Source organism: Sphaeramia orbicularis, chromosome 15, assembly GCF_902148855.1.
Source record: "Sphaeramia orbicularis chromosome 15, fSphaOr1.1, whole genome shotgun sequence".
Taxonomy (NCBI): Eukaryota; Metazoa; Chordata; class Actinopteri; order Kurtiformes; family Apogonidae; genus Sphaeramia; species Sphaeramia orbicularis.
This window is the reverse complement of record NC_043971.1, coordinates 2428271-2442171: the sequence shown is the minus strand read 5'-3', so window position 1 is coordinate 2442171 and position 13901 is coordinate 2428271. Positions and strand designations below refer to the sequence as shown.

At 37.2% G+C, this 13901-nt stretch overlaps 1 protein-coding gene and 1 long non-coding RNA gene across 5 annotated transcripts in view; one reads left to right on the top strand and one right to left on the bottom strand.

Annotated features, from left to right (window-relative positions):
• smoc2 (SPARC related modular calcium binding 2) overlaps window positions 1-8103 on the top strand; it is a 60889-nt gene extending 52786 nt beyond the window's left edge. For 2 of the 4 annotated variants that reach the window (XM_030156904.1, XM_030156906.1), the window contains exons 11-13: window positions 2163-2410; window positions 2654-2691; window positions 7575-8103. In XM_030156904.1, coding sequence (XP_030012764.1) covers window positions 2163-2410; window positions 2654-2691; window positions 7575-7598 — 310 coding nt within the window. In that variant the 3' untranslated portion in view covers window positions 7599-8103. The remainder of the gene's footprint in view (window positions 1-2162; window positions 2411-2653; window positions 2692-7574) is intronic. The other 2 variants (XM_030156903.1, XM_030156905.1) reach the window with 1 other exon arrangement.
• Window positions 5862-13901, bottom strand: part of LOC115434773 (uncharacterized) — an 8889-nt gene continuing 849 nt past the window's right edge. The window contains exons 2-3 of the long non-coding RNA XR_003937593.1: window positions 12825-12826; window positions 5862-6003 (exon numbers count right to left, since the gene is read on the bottom strand). This is a non-coding gene — a long non-coding RNA (uncharacterized LOC115434773). The remainder of the gene's footprint in view (window positions 6004-12824; window positions 12827-13901) is intronic.

Below are 13901 nucleotides of genomic sequence, written 5' to 3'. Positions count from 1 at the left end.
AAAACTGGCTCGCCAAAGGTTCCAATCTGACCCGCAGGATGAATTTACAAAGTCCAAGTTAGGGCATCAAACTCAAAAATAATATCATAATAACCTATAAATAATGACAACATCAATTTTTTCTAATTGATTTAGTGCAAAAAACATTAAATTATGAAAATGTTTACATTAACAAACTATCCTTTAACAATAAAATGTGAATAACCTGAACAAATATGAACAACCTGAAATGTCTAAAGAAAATTAAGCACAATTTTAACAATATTCTGCCTCTTACTAAATGTTTTGCGCCTTTGTAGATCTGATCTGTAATGCACATGTATAAATAATAAGTCGAGGCATAATATTGATAAAACTTTACTTATATTTCTTAACAAAATGCATTTTTTTTTCAGGTTATTCACATCCTTTTTGTTTGGATAGCTTGTAAACCTAAATATTGGCATAATTGAATGTCTTTTTTTTTTTTTTTTGCACTAAAACAATTTGGAGTTGTCATTATTTATTGGCTGTCATGCTATTATTGTACTGGTCCGGCCCACTTCAGATTAAATTGGGCTGAATGTGGCCCTCAGAAGAAAATGACTTTGACACTCCTGCTCTGATAGTTGTTTCTTTTGCTTCTCATCCTTGTCATATTCTACCTCTTCGGCCAAAGACCCCTTGGTTTTGACTTTCAAGGCACTGGGGGTCTGGCGGTGACTCTCTACTCCCTCTAGTGGTCATCACTATGTATAAATACATTTAATATGTCTATAATTCAGTACATCATGTTTGAACTCTTTATTTCTAATCCCTGTGATAACTTTAGGTCAGGTTAGTCAATGTCCACACAAAACTGCATCTTTTCCTATCTGATCTTTTTCTTTGTTGTTTTCAAAAACATGCCCCGCAAACACGGAGTCATTTCAGGAAATATCTGCGTCCACACGAAACCACTGAAAACGATGCAGTACAAATGCCAGGCCTGTATGTGGCGTTGTAATTCTCTCGCAAAAAACAGAGAAGAAGACGTGGAGCATAAAGCTTGCTTGGTTCTACTGTGTCTGATCCAGTATTTCGTCCTGGTTGCCCCTCTCTGCGATAGATCCAAGAGCATGTAGTGAATATTGTTAGCTATGGTTGTTTGTTGCTCATTGTAATGAAAAAGTAGCCAAAGATTTTGATTCAGTATTTTCAATAAGCTCAATAGCTGTTGTAGCACGAGCACTACTCTGGAGTCCGCCATTGTTGTTGTTGTTGTGAAGTGGCGTCTTGCTTCTGGGGTGAAAGGTTGGAGAGGTGGGGCTATGACATCATCATTTTAGAAAACTTGCGGTTTGGTCGTACAGATGAAGACGTGAAATCAGCGTTTTCAAATTTATTCACTCCAGTACGAGGTTTCAAAAAGTTGCAGCTTCAGTGACTCATGTGGACGAAAGGCCTATCCGATACAAAACTTTTGCGGATACGACCAAAACCGTCTTCATACGGACAGGGCCTTAGTAGAAAGTAGAAATACTACACGAAGCTCCTTAAAAACAGGGATACAGGGCAAGGTTATTATCGTTAACGAAAACTAATGAAATTACAAAAACTAGAACTGAAAAAACATTTTTGTTAACTGAAATAAATAAAAACTATAATTAAAAGAAAAAACGATAACTAACTGAAACTGTATTGTGTGTTTACAAAACTAACTAAAACTTTAAAAATTATGGATAAAATTCCCTTCGTTTTCGTCTTTGTCAATGTCTGATTGATACGAAAGCGGTTTATTTCACTCCAGCAATTTTAGCTGGTGGCACCATACGGTACTTGACGGTCCGTCACTTGTGTTCACTTGTGGTTTCCAGTCGTCTTCTGGTCCCCACTCTACCTGGAAACATGGAGACTAAAGTTGGGAGAAAGCAGCAGAGTCCTGTCTGGGATTTATTTGAATACGACGACAGAGAAGAAGAGAAAAGAGACCACTGAACTACAACTAAACTAAAACTAAGCATTTAGAAAAAAATTAAAACTAATAAAAAACTAGCAAACCTGCTCTAAAAATGAATTAAAACTAACTGAATTAGAGAAAAAAAAGTCAAAACTAAATAAAACTAAACTAGAATGAAAAATACAAACTATTCTAACCTTGCTACAGGGATGAATGCACATAAACTTGTTCCATGCTTTTTCAGGATGGCTGAACCCGACCCAAATCACACCCTGGAGGAACGGGTAGTTCACTGGTATTTCAGTCAACTGGACAAAAACTCCAGTGGCGACATCGGAAAGAAGGAAATCAAGCCTTTCAAACGCTTCCTGCGCAAGAAATCCAAGCCAAAGAAGTGTGTGAAGAAGTTTGTCGAATACTGCGACATCAGCAACGATAAGGCTCTGTCTCTGCAGGAGCTGATGGGATGTCTGGGCGTCACCAAGGAAGAAGGTGAGCTCAACAGCACATACTAATACAGAAATGCACTCGTTCTATATAACTGATGCATAAATGTAATCATGGCAGATAGGTACACTAGGTGGGGTACAAGATTCTCCATGAACTTGCACCCAATTCTAAAAAATAAGAGTATAATGATCATCAAACAAAAACAATACAATAGAATAGCTAAATTGTTTAATCACAGTTTGCTAAAGCATTTAGTCATTGCTCTTATTATTATTCTCTTCACAGGGGCCAAAATAGGGGAAGGCTTATCCTCCAGTAAACTTGTAAGTAAACATCACCCAGGCTTTCTGCAGGCCCCAAAAAGTCTTAAAATGTCTACAATCCAAAAAATCTGAATTGCATTTTAACACTGTCTTGGCAGGTCTTAGTCGACATGGACTGGACTTAGCTGAGGCTTGTTGACCTTAAGGGATAAAGCCTGTGGTGGCGTGTATAAAAACCACCCAAAACTGGGAAGTCTGGTTATAACAGCATTAGAATCATGTTTGAATCCAGGAGCATTACAGAGTTTAGTCCCAGCATGAAGTGAAATAATAAAAGTAGAGGCCTTATAAAATCTTATATGTAACCTAATGAAATCTGCAGAAACCTTAACCGAACACTTAACCAGATATTCCTGGAACTATGGGAATACGCAACCAAGACCCACTTTATGCCTGGTACTAAAATAAAGAATCCAAATCACAGTCTACTGCAGCAAAGACACACAGTATGGAAACCAATCCCAGAATTTACAGTTCAGTGAATTCAGCCCAACATCGTCATTACCTTCATCGTCATCACTCATTTATCCACATAGTTGTGATCGTGTTTATTATATAGGCTAGTTCCATAGATGGTAGTGGGTTCTATCATTTGTAGTAACAGTTACAGTAGTAGTACATCCACTGTTAATACTTGCAGTAGTTAGGGCTGGGTAAAAAAATCGATTTAATTCATCTTAGATCGATCTCATTTTAATTTTGCGTAATCGATTAATAGTGGATGAGATCGATTTTTCAGAGCAGGACCGGGAGTACGCGGAACCGCGGGCGGAACGGCGGTCAGCTCTGTCTTATGAACCCCTGGGGAAGACTTGGCCTTGCTCACTACAGCTCTGGTGCGGAAAAGATGTGGAAACCCCCTCTGCTGGAGCTCCTCTCGGCTCAAAGTCGAACCCACAGTGTGAAGGAAGTGTCCGTCCGGCGAGTCGTGGAAGGCGGTCGTTCTTGGAATAATAACTTGGATCCATACTATCACCTACGGCTGAGTATGGAGTTAGAGGCGTAGTAAAGCGACAATGTCCGACCGCTACACTACAAAACCCCCCCGCTCCCCGACCAACATTCACGGAGCGCACCCCCCCCCCCCCCCCCCCCCCCCCCCCAGCCATAAAACAGAATAAACATGATGAAGTCCGTTCTGATCCACTGTAGAAACATGGACGTGTTTGTGTCCCGTTCATTATTTCAGAGCAGATTCATCTACTTCTGCTGAAATGTCACATTTATTTCCTCTCTAATATAAATATTGATCCCAGTATTGATGTGTTGCATGACTGCGGTACTCAAATAACACTGGTCAACAACAAATGTATTGTTTCAGTTTTTGGAGCTGATTTAGGATCATTTTGGTGCTGAATCCAAAAATCACATTCATTTTGCTCAATCAGGTCAACTTTCTGAACTATGCCACATATTGGCTTTTGAACATTTTTGCTTACATTTATGGGCATTTTCACATCATATGATACAAAATTCTTTCATATTTCTTACAATAAACGAGTTCTGAAGATTTTACTTTTGCCAATTTATGATTGTTTTTTTTAATATTCCAGGTGAATGAAAGGGTTTTGACTAGAAGATCTTGCAAAAATAAGCCTGACATATTCTGCTACAGTTTGTAACACTTAATAAATACATCCTGTTAGAAAATAATTTTTTTTTTCTCTTAAAACCTATTTTGGGTGAGAACTATATAAAAAATTAACTGAAAGTCACAAAAATGTAATCAATTTTGTGAGAAGATCAAATTTTTCAAAATCAAATTAGCAAAAAAACCTGACCTGATGGAGAAAAACAGATGTCATTTTTGGATTTAGCGCTGCAAAATGGTCCCAATTCAGCTGAAAAAACCTAGACAACTTGCAAAAAACATTTTTTTGTAACCCAGTGTAATCTGGTTACAACTCAAATTTGTACTTTGGTATCACTAAATTACTCTGAATCAATCAGTTAATACGGAATCGAATTGAAATTGAAATCGAATCGAATCGTGATTAATCAGTTCAGAACCTTATGAATCGAAATCAAATCGATTATGGAAACTGGCCATGACACCCAGCCCTAGTGGTAGTACTATTAACAGTTATGGACTTTTGTTCTGGTTATTGGTAATTATACTAACACCAGCTGATCGACTTTTTGACAGTTCTAGTTCAGTTATCTGTGTATTAACTGCATCCATGTGTCTCCCTCTACTTCTACCCCTCTCCCCCAGTCTCTCTCTCTCTCTCTCTCTCTCTCTCTCTCCCCCCCCCCCAAACTGGTCAAGGCAGATGTCCATCCATTAAATTACATGAAAATGTTTACATTTACAAACTGTCCTTTCATAAAAAATGTGAATAAACTCAACAAATATGAACAACTAAGAGAAATAAGTGCAATTTTAACAATATTCTGCCTGTTATTAAATGTTTTGTGTGTTTGTAGATCCACTATGTTCTGTACGTTATAATGTCCATGTGTAAATGATAAACAGAGGCAGAATACTGTCAAAATTGCACTTATTTTTTCTTCAAAAAATTTGAGGTTATTCACATTTTTAAAAGATATTTAGTAGATATAAACATTTTCATCATGTAATTTTACTTTTTTCACTGTTATCATTTTACTGGTCTGACCCACTTTAGCTGAATGTGGAACCTGAACTAAAATGAGTTTGTCGTCCCTGTTTGAATTGTTGCAGCAGGTTTAACTTGTGCTTTGAAACGTCTTCATAAATGCACTTGTTTGTGTCAGAATCGTCCCGTTTCAGTCGGACAGAACAGTCACCACAGTCTCCAGGGACGTGAATTTTCCGTTTCTTTCTTTCATTAAAGTGGGATGCTCAGTGTCATTCTGGGGTCATGGTAGAATGATGACGCAGTGATGGAATGGAGCCATGGTTTAGTCAGAGGACTGTAAATATGTTCTAATACATTCAAGATGAGTTTGCATTTACATGGATCTAAAGACCTCCTCCAGCTGAGCTCACATCTGAGTCTACATTTACATACGTCGTTCCTGGGTCCGTGTACGCCACAGCCATCCGATTTCTGTGTTAATTTTAGCCTAATAAACGAAAAAAGGAAAATGACTCGGAATTTGTTTTTTTGTTTAAAAATTGGTAAATGAAAAACAGAAAAGGACTTGTATCCTGTTGTTTGTCATGAAATCAAAGAAACAAAAAGTTGTGGAAGTAACAGTGAGGGAAAAGAGACAGCAGCAGCATTAGCGAACTTCAAGATTTCACAGATTTGTGCATATTTAGTGTTTTTTGAGTGTATGATAAGTGTGTAGTGCAGTGTGAGTCTGTAGTGGAGTTGGTTTTTGTTTCTCAAAAATGATGCGCTACTTGAGCGTGGAGCGCACAACGGAGACGCAAACGGTCAAAATACACTCAGACGCTGGTCAGTGTATGTTTTGGTAACTGGATTTTCTTTTCAGGAACAAAAGAAAAACTAGTGGTTATAGGGGTGTAAGAAAATGTGGGTTCTGCAATATATCACAATAGTTCATTTTACAATACAGTATTGATATTAAAAAGTACTGTATTGATTCATTATTGTTTTTCTTTATTGTTTATATTTTATTTATTCTTATTTCACACTATTTTATTAAACAATGTTCGTTCCTTCGTTGGGATTGCACAAAAATCCTGTTCTGATGTTAGTTGTGAACTAATAGAATCTGAACATTTGAACAGGATCTGAAACTGGAATGTCTGTAAAACACAATTTCAGTTTGAACACAGGAACATTTGTGATAGAACATTAGATCCTGTTGGGATCAAATAAAAATGTGTTTAGTATTTGTGCAGATTTCTGCTGTAATTCAATTCTTCAAGGAAATAATCATTTAAAAAAAAAAGAAAAACAAAAAATGACCTTTTTAACAGTATCGTGATATATCGTATCGTGATCCTAGTATTGTGATTTGTATCGTATTGCCAGATTCTTGCCGATACACAGCCCTAGTGGTTAATTGATTTTTGTTTTAAAACAGAGGAATTAAAATTGACTTTCAAGAAATCACGAAATCTGGAGTTCGTAGACATTAGTGGAGGGAGCATGTCTACGAACTCCAGATTTTGTACAAACTGGAAGATTTGTACAAACCCATCGTTCATGAGAATCTTTGTGACCATAACACTAGCGCTCTTAAACATCCAGTCTCAGAAAATGAAAAAAACAGTCGTTTTTGGTCCAGTCCTAGTAACTTTCTTCTTTGTTATTAGAAAGAGAAAACAAAAATCAATCCACTTTTAAAATTTTGTTATCTGTTTTGACACTGGAAAAGAAAAACGCCTTGAAATAAAATTTTAATTCTTCCATTTTAAAACAAAAATCAGTCAACCACTAGTTTTTCTTTTGTTTCTGGAAAGAAAATCCCATTACTAAATGATACACAGACCGACTCCAAACAGACTACAAATATCTTCTTTAGTTTCGTGGGTCTTGTGGGACAATGTTTTCCGGGTCATTAAAACACCCACCTACGGCAAAATGGGAATAGACACGGAACAACGTTTTTCTCAATTCCAATTTTCTATTTTCTGCAGCACCTGAAGTCAAATAAAGAAACCGTTTCCCATTTTTTGTTTTGTAGCTTTTAGGACGAACAACAGGATACAAGTCCTTTTCCGTTTTTTGATTTTAAAACAAAAAACAAAATACAAGTCGTTTTCTATTTTTCATTCATTAATATCAAAATGGAAATGGGATGGCTGTGACGTACACTGGACCGTCCTGATCTAGACAACGCATCCAGATGCAGATCACATTTTAATACCTGCTGTAAATGGGTCCAACAGAAGTCGAACATATTGTAACTAGTAATTTATTCCAGTGATCCGAGGGCTTGTGTCAAACTGACGTCGCTTTGATTTCTTTCTCCTTTTTTCCCAGAATCCTTCAAAGAAGCAAGGTTAAGCCAACAACAAAGCGTTCCCCTCCCACATGGAGACTCTGCCCTCACCAATCGGCAATAATGGAAACCATAGTATTTGCACTTTGTACTTTAAAAGAAATGTAAATTCACTTTGTAGAAATAAGGTATTTAAACAGACTGCTGAATCTGTGAATGATGTAGTTAGCTTTTTATGTCCTGACAAACGAAAATTATTTAACACATACAATGTATGTGTCTTTGTGTTTCTAAACGTATACTTTTCAGAGTTGTACAAGTTTTCATGTCTGATGTTGCATTTTGTTCCCCTTCCTCCCAGTGTATTTGTTCCCAGTGTTGATGGTGTTAAATCAGTTTTATGGATAGTTTACGACAAGAACGTAGATCTGACCACGTCTCATGTACTGACCTGTAGCGTCTCTGAGATCTGTACAGCAGTTTACAAAATGTTTTAAACAGACATCATAAAAGTGTCCTTCATGTCCACATGTATTCATGTTTATTAGAAATAAAGATCTCTTTTATACATTTCGTGCTCTTGTCAGTTTTATTGCGTGAAAGGCAGTGAATTAGGTCAGCGAATTCCCTGCATTCTCCCTAATCCAATTAGTCTTGTATATTTCGGTGCTTGTAATATAAATCATGTAACGTTTTTTTGCCTCCTTGTGTTTTCTTGCTGCGTCTTTAATAAAACACCTTGTTGACACAGTCTTTAGGAGCCAAGTATTAGTCATACATAGCAAAGGTCGTGTATCATCCCATTTTCAGAGCGCCTGCCAATTCCCCCGAGGCAACATTTTAGAATTGGAAAAACGGATGATACTTATTTCTGTTCTTGTCGCTGATTTCCCATGTAGACTGAAGACAGATAAATGGGCCAATCTTTTCTGTGCGTGGTCTGAGTGCCCATTAAAAGGGCGTTATATGAACTGGAGCGTGTGTGTGAACATGTGTATTTGCATAAGCTATACTTACATGTATACAGTAAATGTACGCCTGAGCTTTGAATGGATTCTTTCTCAAAGAACAACACTGGGCTCAGGGCGCTCCGCACACATTACACTACTGTACATTGTTCCAGGCTGATTATGTTGAGGTTTCTAAGTGCTAAGCCGTGGCTTTTCACACAGAAAGACCCCTATAGGGTTGAGCAAATGACCCGGGGCTGACCTGTTCGCTCAGGCTTAGCCTTTAATTTATGATTAACACATTGGTCTCCTTTCTGTGATATAATCCAGCCCAATGGTCTGTTTTTAACACCCCAGGAGAACCCAGAGCACAGATTATGACCGTCTGCTCTCAGATGGTGGATTAGACATCCATAACCTCTGGCCTTCTTAAGCACTTTCTGCATCCACAGCGATAGACGTTAAACCTGAGTCCAAAGTTGAGGGACGTATATATTTTTAATCCTCCAGAAAAACCAAGGTTGAATTACTGAGCGTTTATCGTTGACAGTGTGGGAACAAGTTAAGACTCTTTATCCTTTTACTTCCATTAAAAGGGAGAGAAGAGCATTATTGTTAGATGTGATTATTTCTGCCAGGATTTAATTGGTAGAAACTTTCATTTAAGTAATGCAATGGGTTTTATTGTTATATCTTTAACCCATAAAGACCCAAACAGCCGCCAATGACCAAAACCATCTACTGATCTAAAACATTTAACACCTGTTGATCCACTAATCCTATCAATACATGTCAATAATTGGTGTAAAATACAGTTCTTCCATCTTTTCATGGTCATCAGATATGACCCATTTGGACGTTCAGAGGCTCCGTAGTTACCGTGGAAACACTGTCATCTTCTACAACATTGATTCACTAGAAAAGCCCATGGAGTTGGATCAGTGACAGTGGATGGACACACTGGGTTTATGTTCAGTTAAGGATAAATTTTGCTAAAAAAAAAAAAAAGTCACTTTTTCTACAGTTTTCTCAACTGTCTTCAACTGTAATCTGAGCTTTTGTGAACATCTACATGAGTAATAAATTAACTACAGGAAAATACCGGATTTATACTGACAAAATGCAAAATACAGAAGATAATATTCTAATAAATGGTGATGAACTTAAGAAAGGTTAAAATAGAGAGAAAAATACATTTGGGAACTGACACAAAAGTAGAACTGGGTCTTTATGGGTTAAAAGGAACATTATTATTTTATGTGCACGGGTTGAAGAAGTGCAGTCCAACACACGTTCTGCATGTTCAGACAATGGATGGGATGTTCTGTGGTTTGATGAGTCTGTTCCCCCTCATTCAGTAAAAGAAGTTTCTATCGTTATATACAACATCATTAAATTATTTATACTGACCTATGTACATGTAGATAGACTTTATTTTAAACTAGGGATGTAACGAGTACCGGTACAACGATAAACCGCAGTAAAATTCCCAACAGTTAGTATTACCGTTTAAATTCTAATTATCATGATAACCGTGTTTGATTACCGCACTTTCAACACAAACTTGATCTGGAAAATGGTCAAAGAGTGGCCATAAGGTTCCATCTTTAAAGGTCCCATATTCTGCACATGTCACTTTGTGACAGTTTTCTTACAGTAGTGTGTGTTGCAGTAGCCTCATTATGAGGTTGGAATCTGAAAACTGTCTGTTTCCTCCTGCCTTGCTACACCACATGTTGTGAAAATGCTCAAACGGCCCAGTTTGAGTTGGGTCCGCTTATGACGACATAAGCGGATTTAACTCCTCCCCCTGACTGTGGCCCCACCCTGCATGAAAAGGTGAGCCCCGCCCTGGAAAAGTAGCTCTGGGACAACAAACATGGCGAAGGCGAGACACGCAGCTTGTGGTGTTGTTGGCTGCACACACCAACACCAGAGTTTATTTTTGCTCCCCACTTCCGAGCCTCTCCGTAAAAAGTGTCTGGATTCTGTCTGTGATGCTCATGGACCAAACAACATTCCCAAACGCTTGTATGTGTGTCCCCGGCATTTCACGGACGAGTGTTTTTCGAACATGGGCCCATACAGCTGCGGCTTAGCACAGAGACTCCGAACCAAGAAGGACGCAGTACCGACGCTTCGTGACCCAAGTCCAAGTGTAGGAGATGTAAGTTCTTCTCATTTTTTGTATCTTTACTGCATAACCCTACATCACGGATACGCTGGTGGGTGTTGATGTGTACGTCTAACGTTAGCATGGCAGCTAACATAGCTCGGTTACTGCTGCTAACGTTTGCGTCCCCGTTAACATGCACGAGCTGATAATATCCAGAGACATTGAACAGAACTACTGTGAACACGGGCCTTTTGTGGTTAGCATCAGTACAGTTAGCATCAGGCTTGTTAGCAGCTGCCTGCATTAGTGGCGGCAGGCGGCTTTCCGTGTCAGGTCCACGAACCCGACACAACACCGCCGTTTTCCGTCGGGGCTCAATCACGCCTCAAGGCAAATAAAGCCAGTGTTTGGAAAGACGTTCTGTCTGAGACATGTGTATTGGAGACGAGAGAGGGCCATTTCAGACAGGTGACTGGTGTGTTCAGAACACATAAGTCCCGTAGTACCGCTAGCGTGCCCAGAAACAGCCTGTTCTGAGGAGGGCTGGTGAGAGGGACTTTTCCACCGCTGAAACTCCGAACAAAGGATTATTTTGGGTCGAACAAACTTAAATACTATGTTTTTGGGCTTCTGAGACCTATATGACGTGACTGAAAAATAGCATAATATGGGACCTTTAATGCACATTTGTATGTTTGATGTTTACATGTTAATATTTGAATGTTACTGCCAAAAGAAAGTACATTGTGACTATTATTCTATTTGGGTTTTTTTTTTTAGTTTGTTTGTTTGTTTGTTTGTTTTTTCAAAATACAACTTGGTTATATTATTTCAGGATGTGTATAAGTAATTCTTGAACATTTTGAGCACATTTCAACTGTATTAATAATGATAACCGTGATAATTTTGGTCACAATAACCGTGATATGAAATTTTCATATCGTTACATCCCTATTTTGAACATAAGTAGGCAAAAGAAATTACCAATTAAAACAGGACACACCAATATATGGAAATAAATCGATCAAAATAGAAAAACAAATGTCACACAAATCTATAACTATTGCTTTGTGGCTCTTAATCAATACTTTATGTCCAAAAAAGGAGTACAAAGAAGCTTATATTGTTCTACCCCAATTATACATGACTTGGTTAATCAGCTAATGTATACAGTCCATATAAAGAATAGGTCAGTCATTAAAATACAAAAATCCCCCAAATAATTACATCCCATCAGTAACTATTACTGTTGTACTCCATTTATTTGTTACTCTATCTCTGAAAAATAAGGTTTTTATACTGAATGTCTTCTTAAACTATCCATAACATGTTACTGTGGAGGAGATGGAGCAGGTCTGAAAAGCTTTAGATCCAGTTTTATAAACACATGAATCATCACATGATTAATGACAGAGAAAGATGAAAAAAAACAGCTTTGATACACTCATCTGTTTCCAGTTTTTGGACTTTTTCTCTAATCTCTGATTTTTGCTGACATATCGGGTCATTTCACATTTATTGAAAGGAAACACGAGAAGTTTAAAAGGGAAAAATCCCTGTTTGGTGAAACATTAACAGCTCGTAGACACGTGAAACTGACTGACTGCACTGCTGTTTGTGAAAAATCAGAAAGTAAAAAGGTTGGAAAGCGTAAAAATATGTCGTATTTCAGAACGCATTGTTTACGATCATCTGAAAAAATGACAAAATGTGCATAAAATTAGATTACATAAAATTAAGTAAAGTACAGCTTACGACGTACAGTTATACTTCGTATTTTTGCACAATAATGGACAAATAGTGCTAGCCCTAATCCAAAAAAACTACAATGCTGTGCAAAAATATCAATGAGAACAGAATGCAGTGACTTGCATGTGTGATAAACCCACATTTTAATCGCAGCACAACACAGAAAACAGACCAAATGTGGACGTTTCCTATGTGCTATTGTGAATATAAATTGGGTTTATAGGATTTGCAGGTCATCTGTTCTTATTTTATATTTTTTACGCAGCTCTTTTCTGGAGTCGGGGCTGTACTTAGTTAAATTCCACCGCCTTCAGTCCTTCGCTTCTACCTGAGGCTTTTATTTGGTGAGATACAGGCTGATCGGAACATTTATTTAAATGAAACAATGTGTGAAGTTTAGAGGGGAAAAAAAAATCATTGTTTGTTGGAACTGTTAACAACTCACAGACACGTGAAATCTGAGCCTGAGTACACACTGCTTTTTGTCAAGACATCAGAGGATAAAAAGGTTAGAAATTACAGCTTTAATCTTGAACAGCGGATTAAAAACTTGCGTGATCCATTGTGTAAAGGCTCGTGTTCTGGTAACTAAAGCTGTCGGACAAATGCAGTGAGAGCAGTTTCATACACTTTTTAGTAGATTCAGTCCTCAACCGTAACACAGAAAATACAAACAGTAATAATAATACTAATACTAATACCAATATGTTTTATTTGGTGGTGCCTGTCAAGTCACCCAGGGTCACTTTACAGACAATAAAAAGCATAAAATAACAACATCAATAGTCGCTTTTCCATTGGTCATATGTGCAAAACTTCACCAATATTTATTAAATGTAAAAAAAAAAAAACAAAAAAAAAAAAACAGAAGTGCATAATGTCGGTTTTTCCATTAAATCCCAAATGCAATGATTTGTTTATTTATTATTGTGAGATGACATGAGAAGTCATTCCATAACATGGCGACAAATGTAAATATGGTGTTGATTTACAGATATATTCATTATTATTATATATGACTAGGGCTGTGTATCGGTAAGAATCTGGCAATACGATACAAATCACAATACTAGGATCACAATACAATATATCACAATACTGTTAAAAAGGCAATTTTTTATTGGTTTAGTTTCTTTTTTAAAGATTATTTCCTGGAAGAATTGAATTACACTAGAAATATGTACAAATACTAAACCCATTTTTATTTGATCACAACAGGATCTGATGCTATATCACAAAATGTTCCTGTGTTCAAACTGAAATTCTGTTTTACAGACATTATAGTTCAGGATCCTGTGTTAAATAATAATAAATAAAATATAAACAAAAAAGAAAAACAAAATGAACCTCCATAATATCTGCATTTGAATAAATGCCTAAAAATATCGATACAGTACTTTTAAATATCGATACAGTTTTGTGAAATGAAGTATTGCGATATATTGCAAAAATGATATTTTCTTACACCCCTATTATTACCCCTCTATCTCGTACTAAATTAAAAAATGTTCGGGTTTCCTGGTGTGTCCACACATAACACACCATGTTTGTTT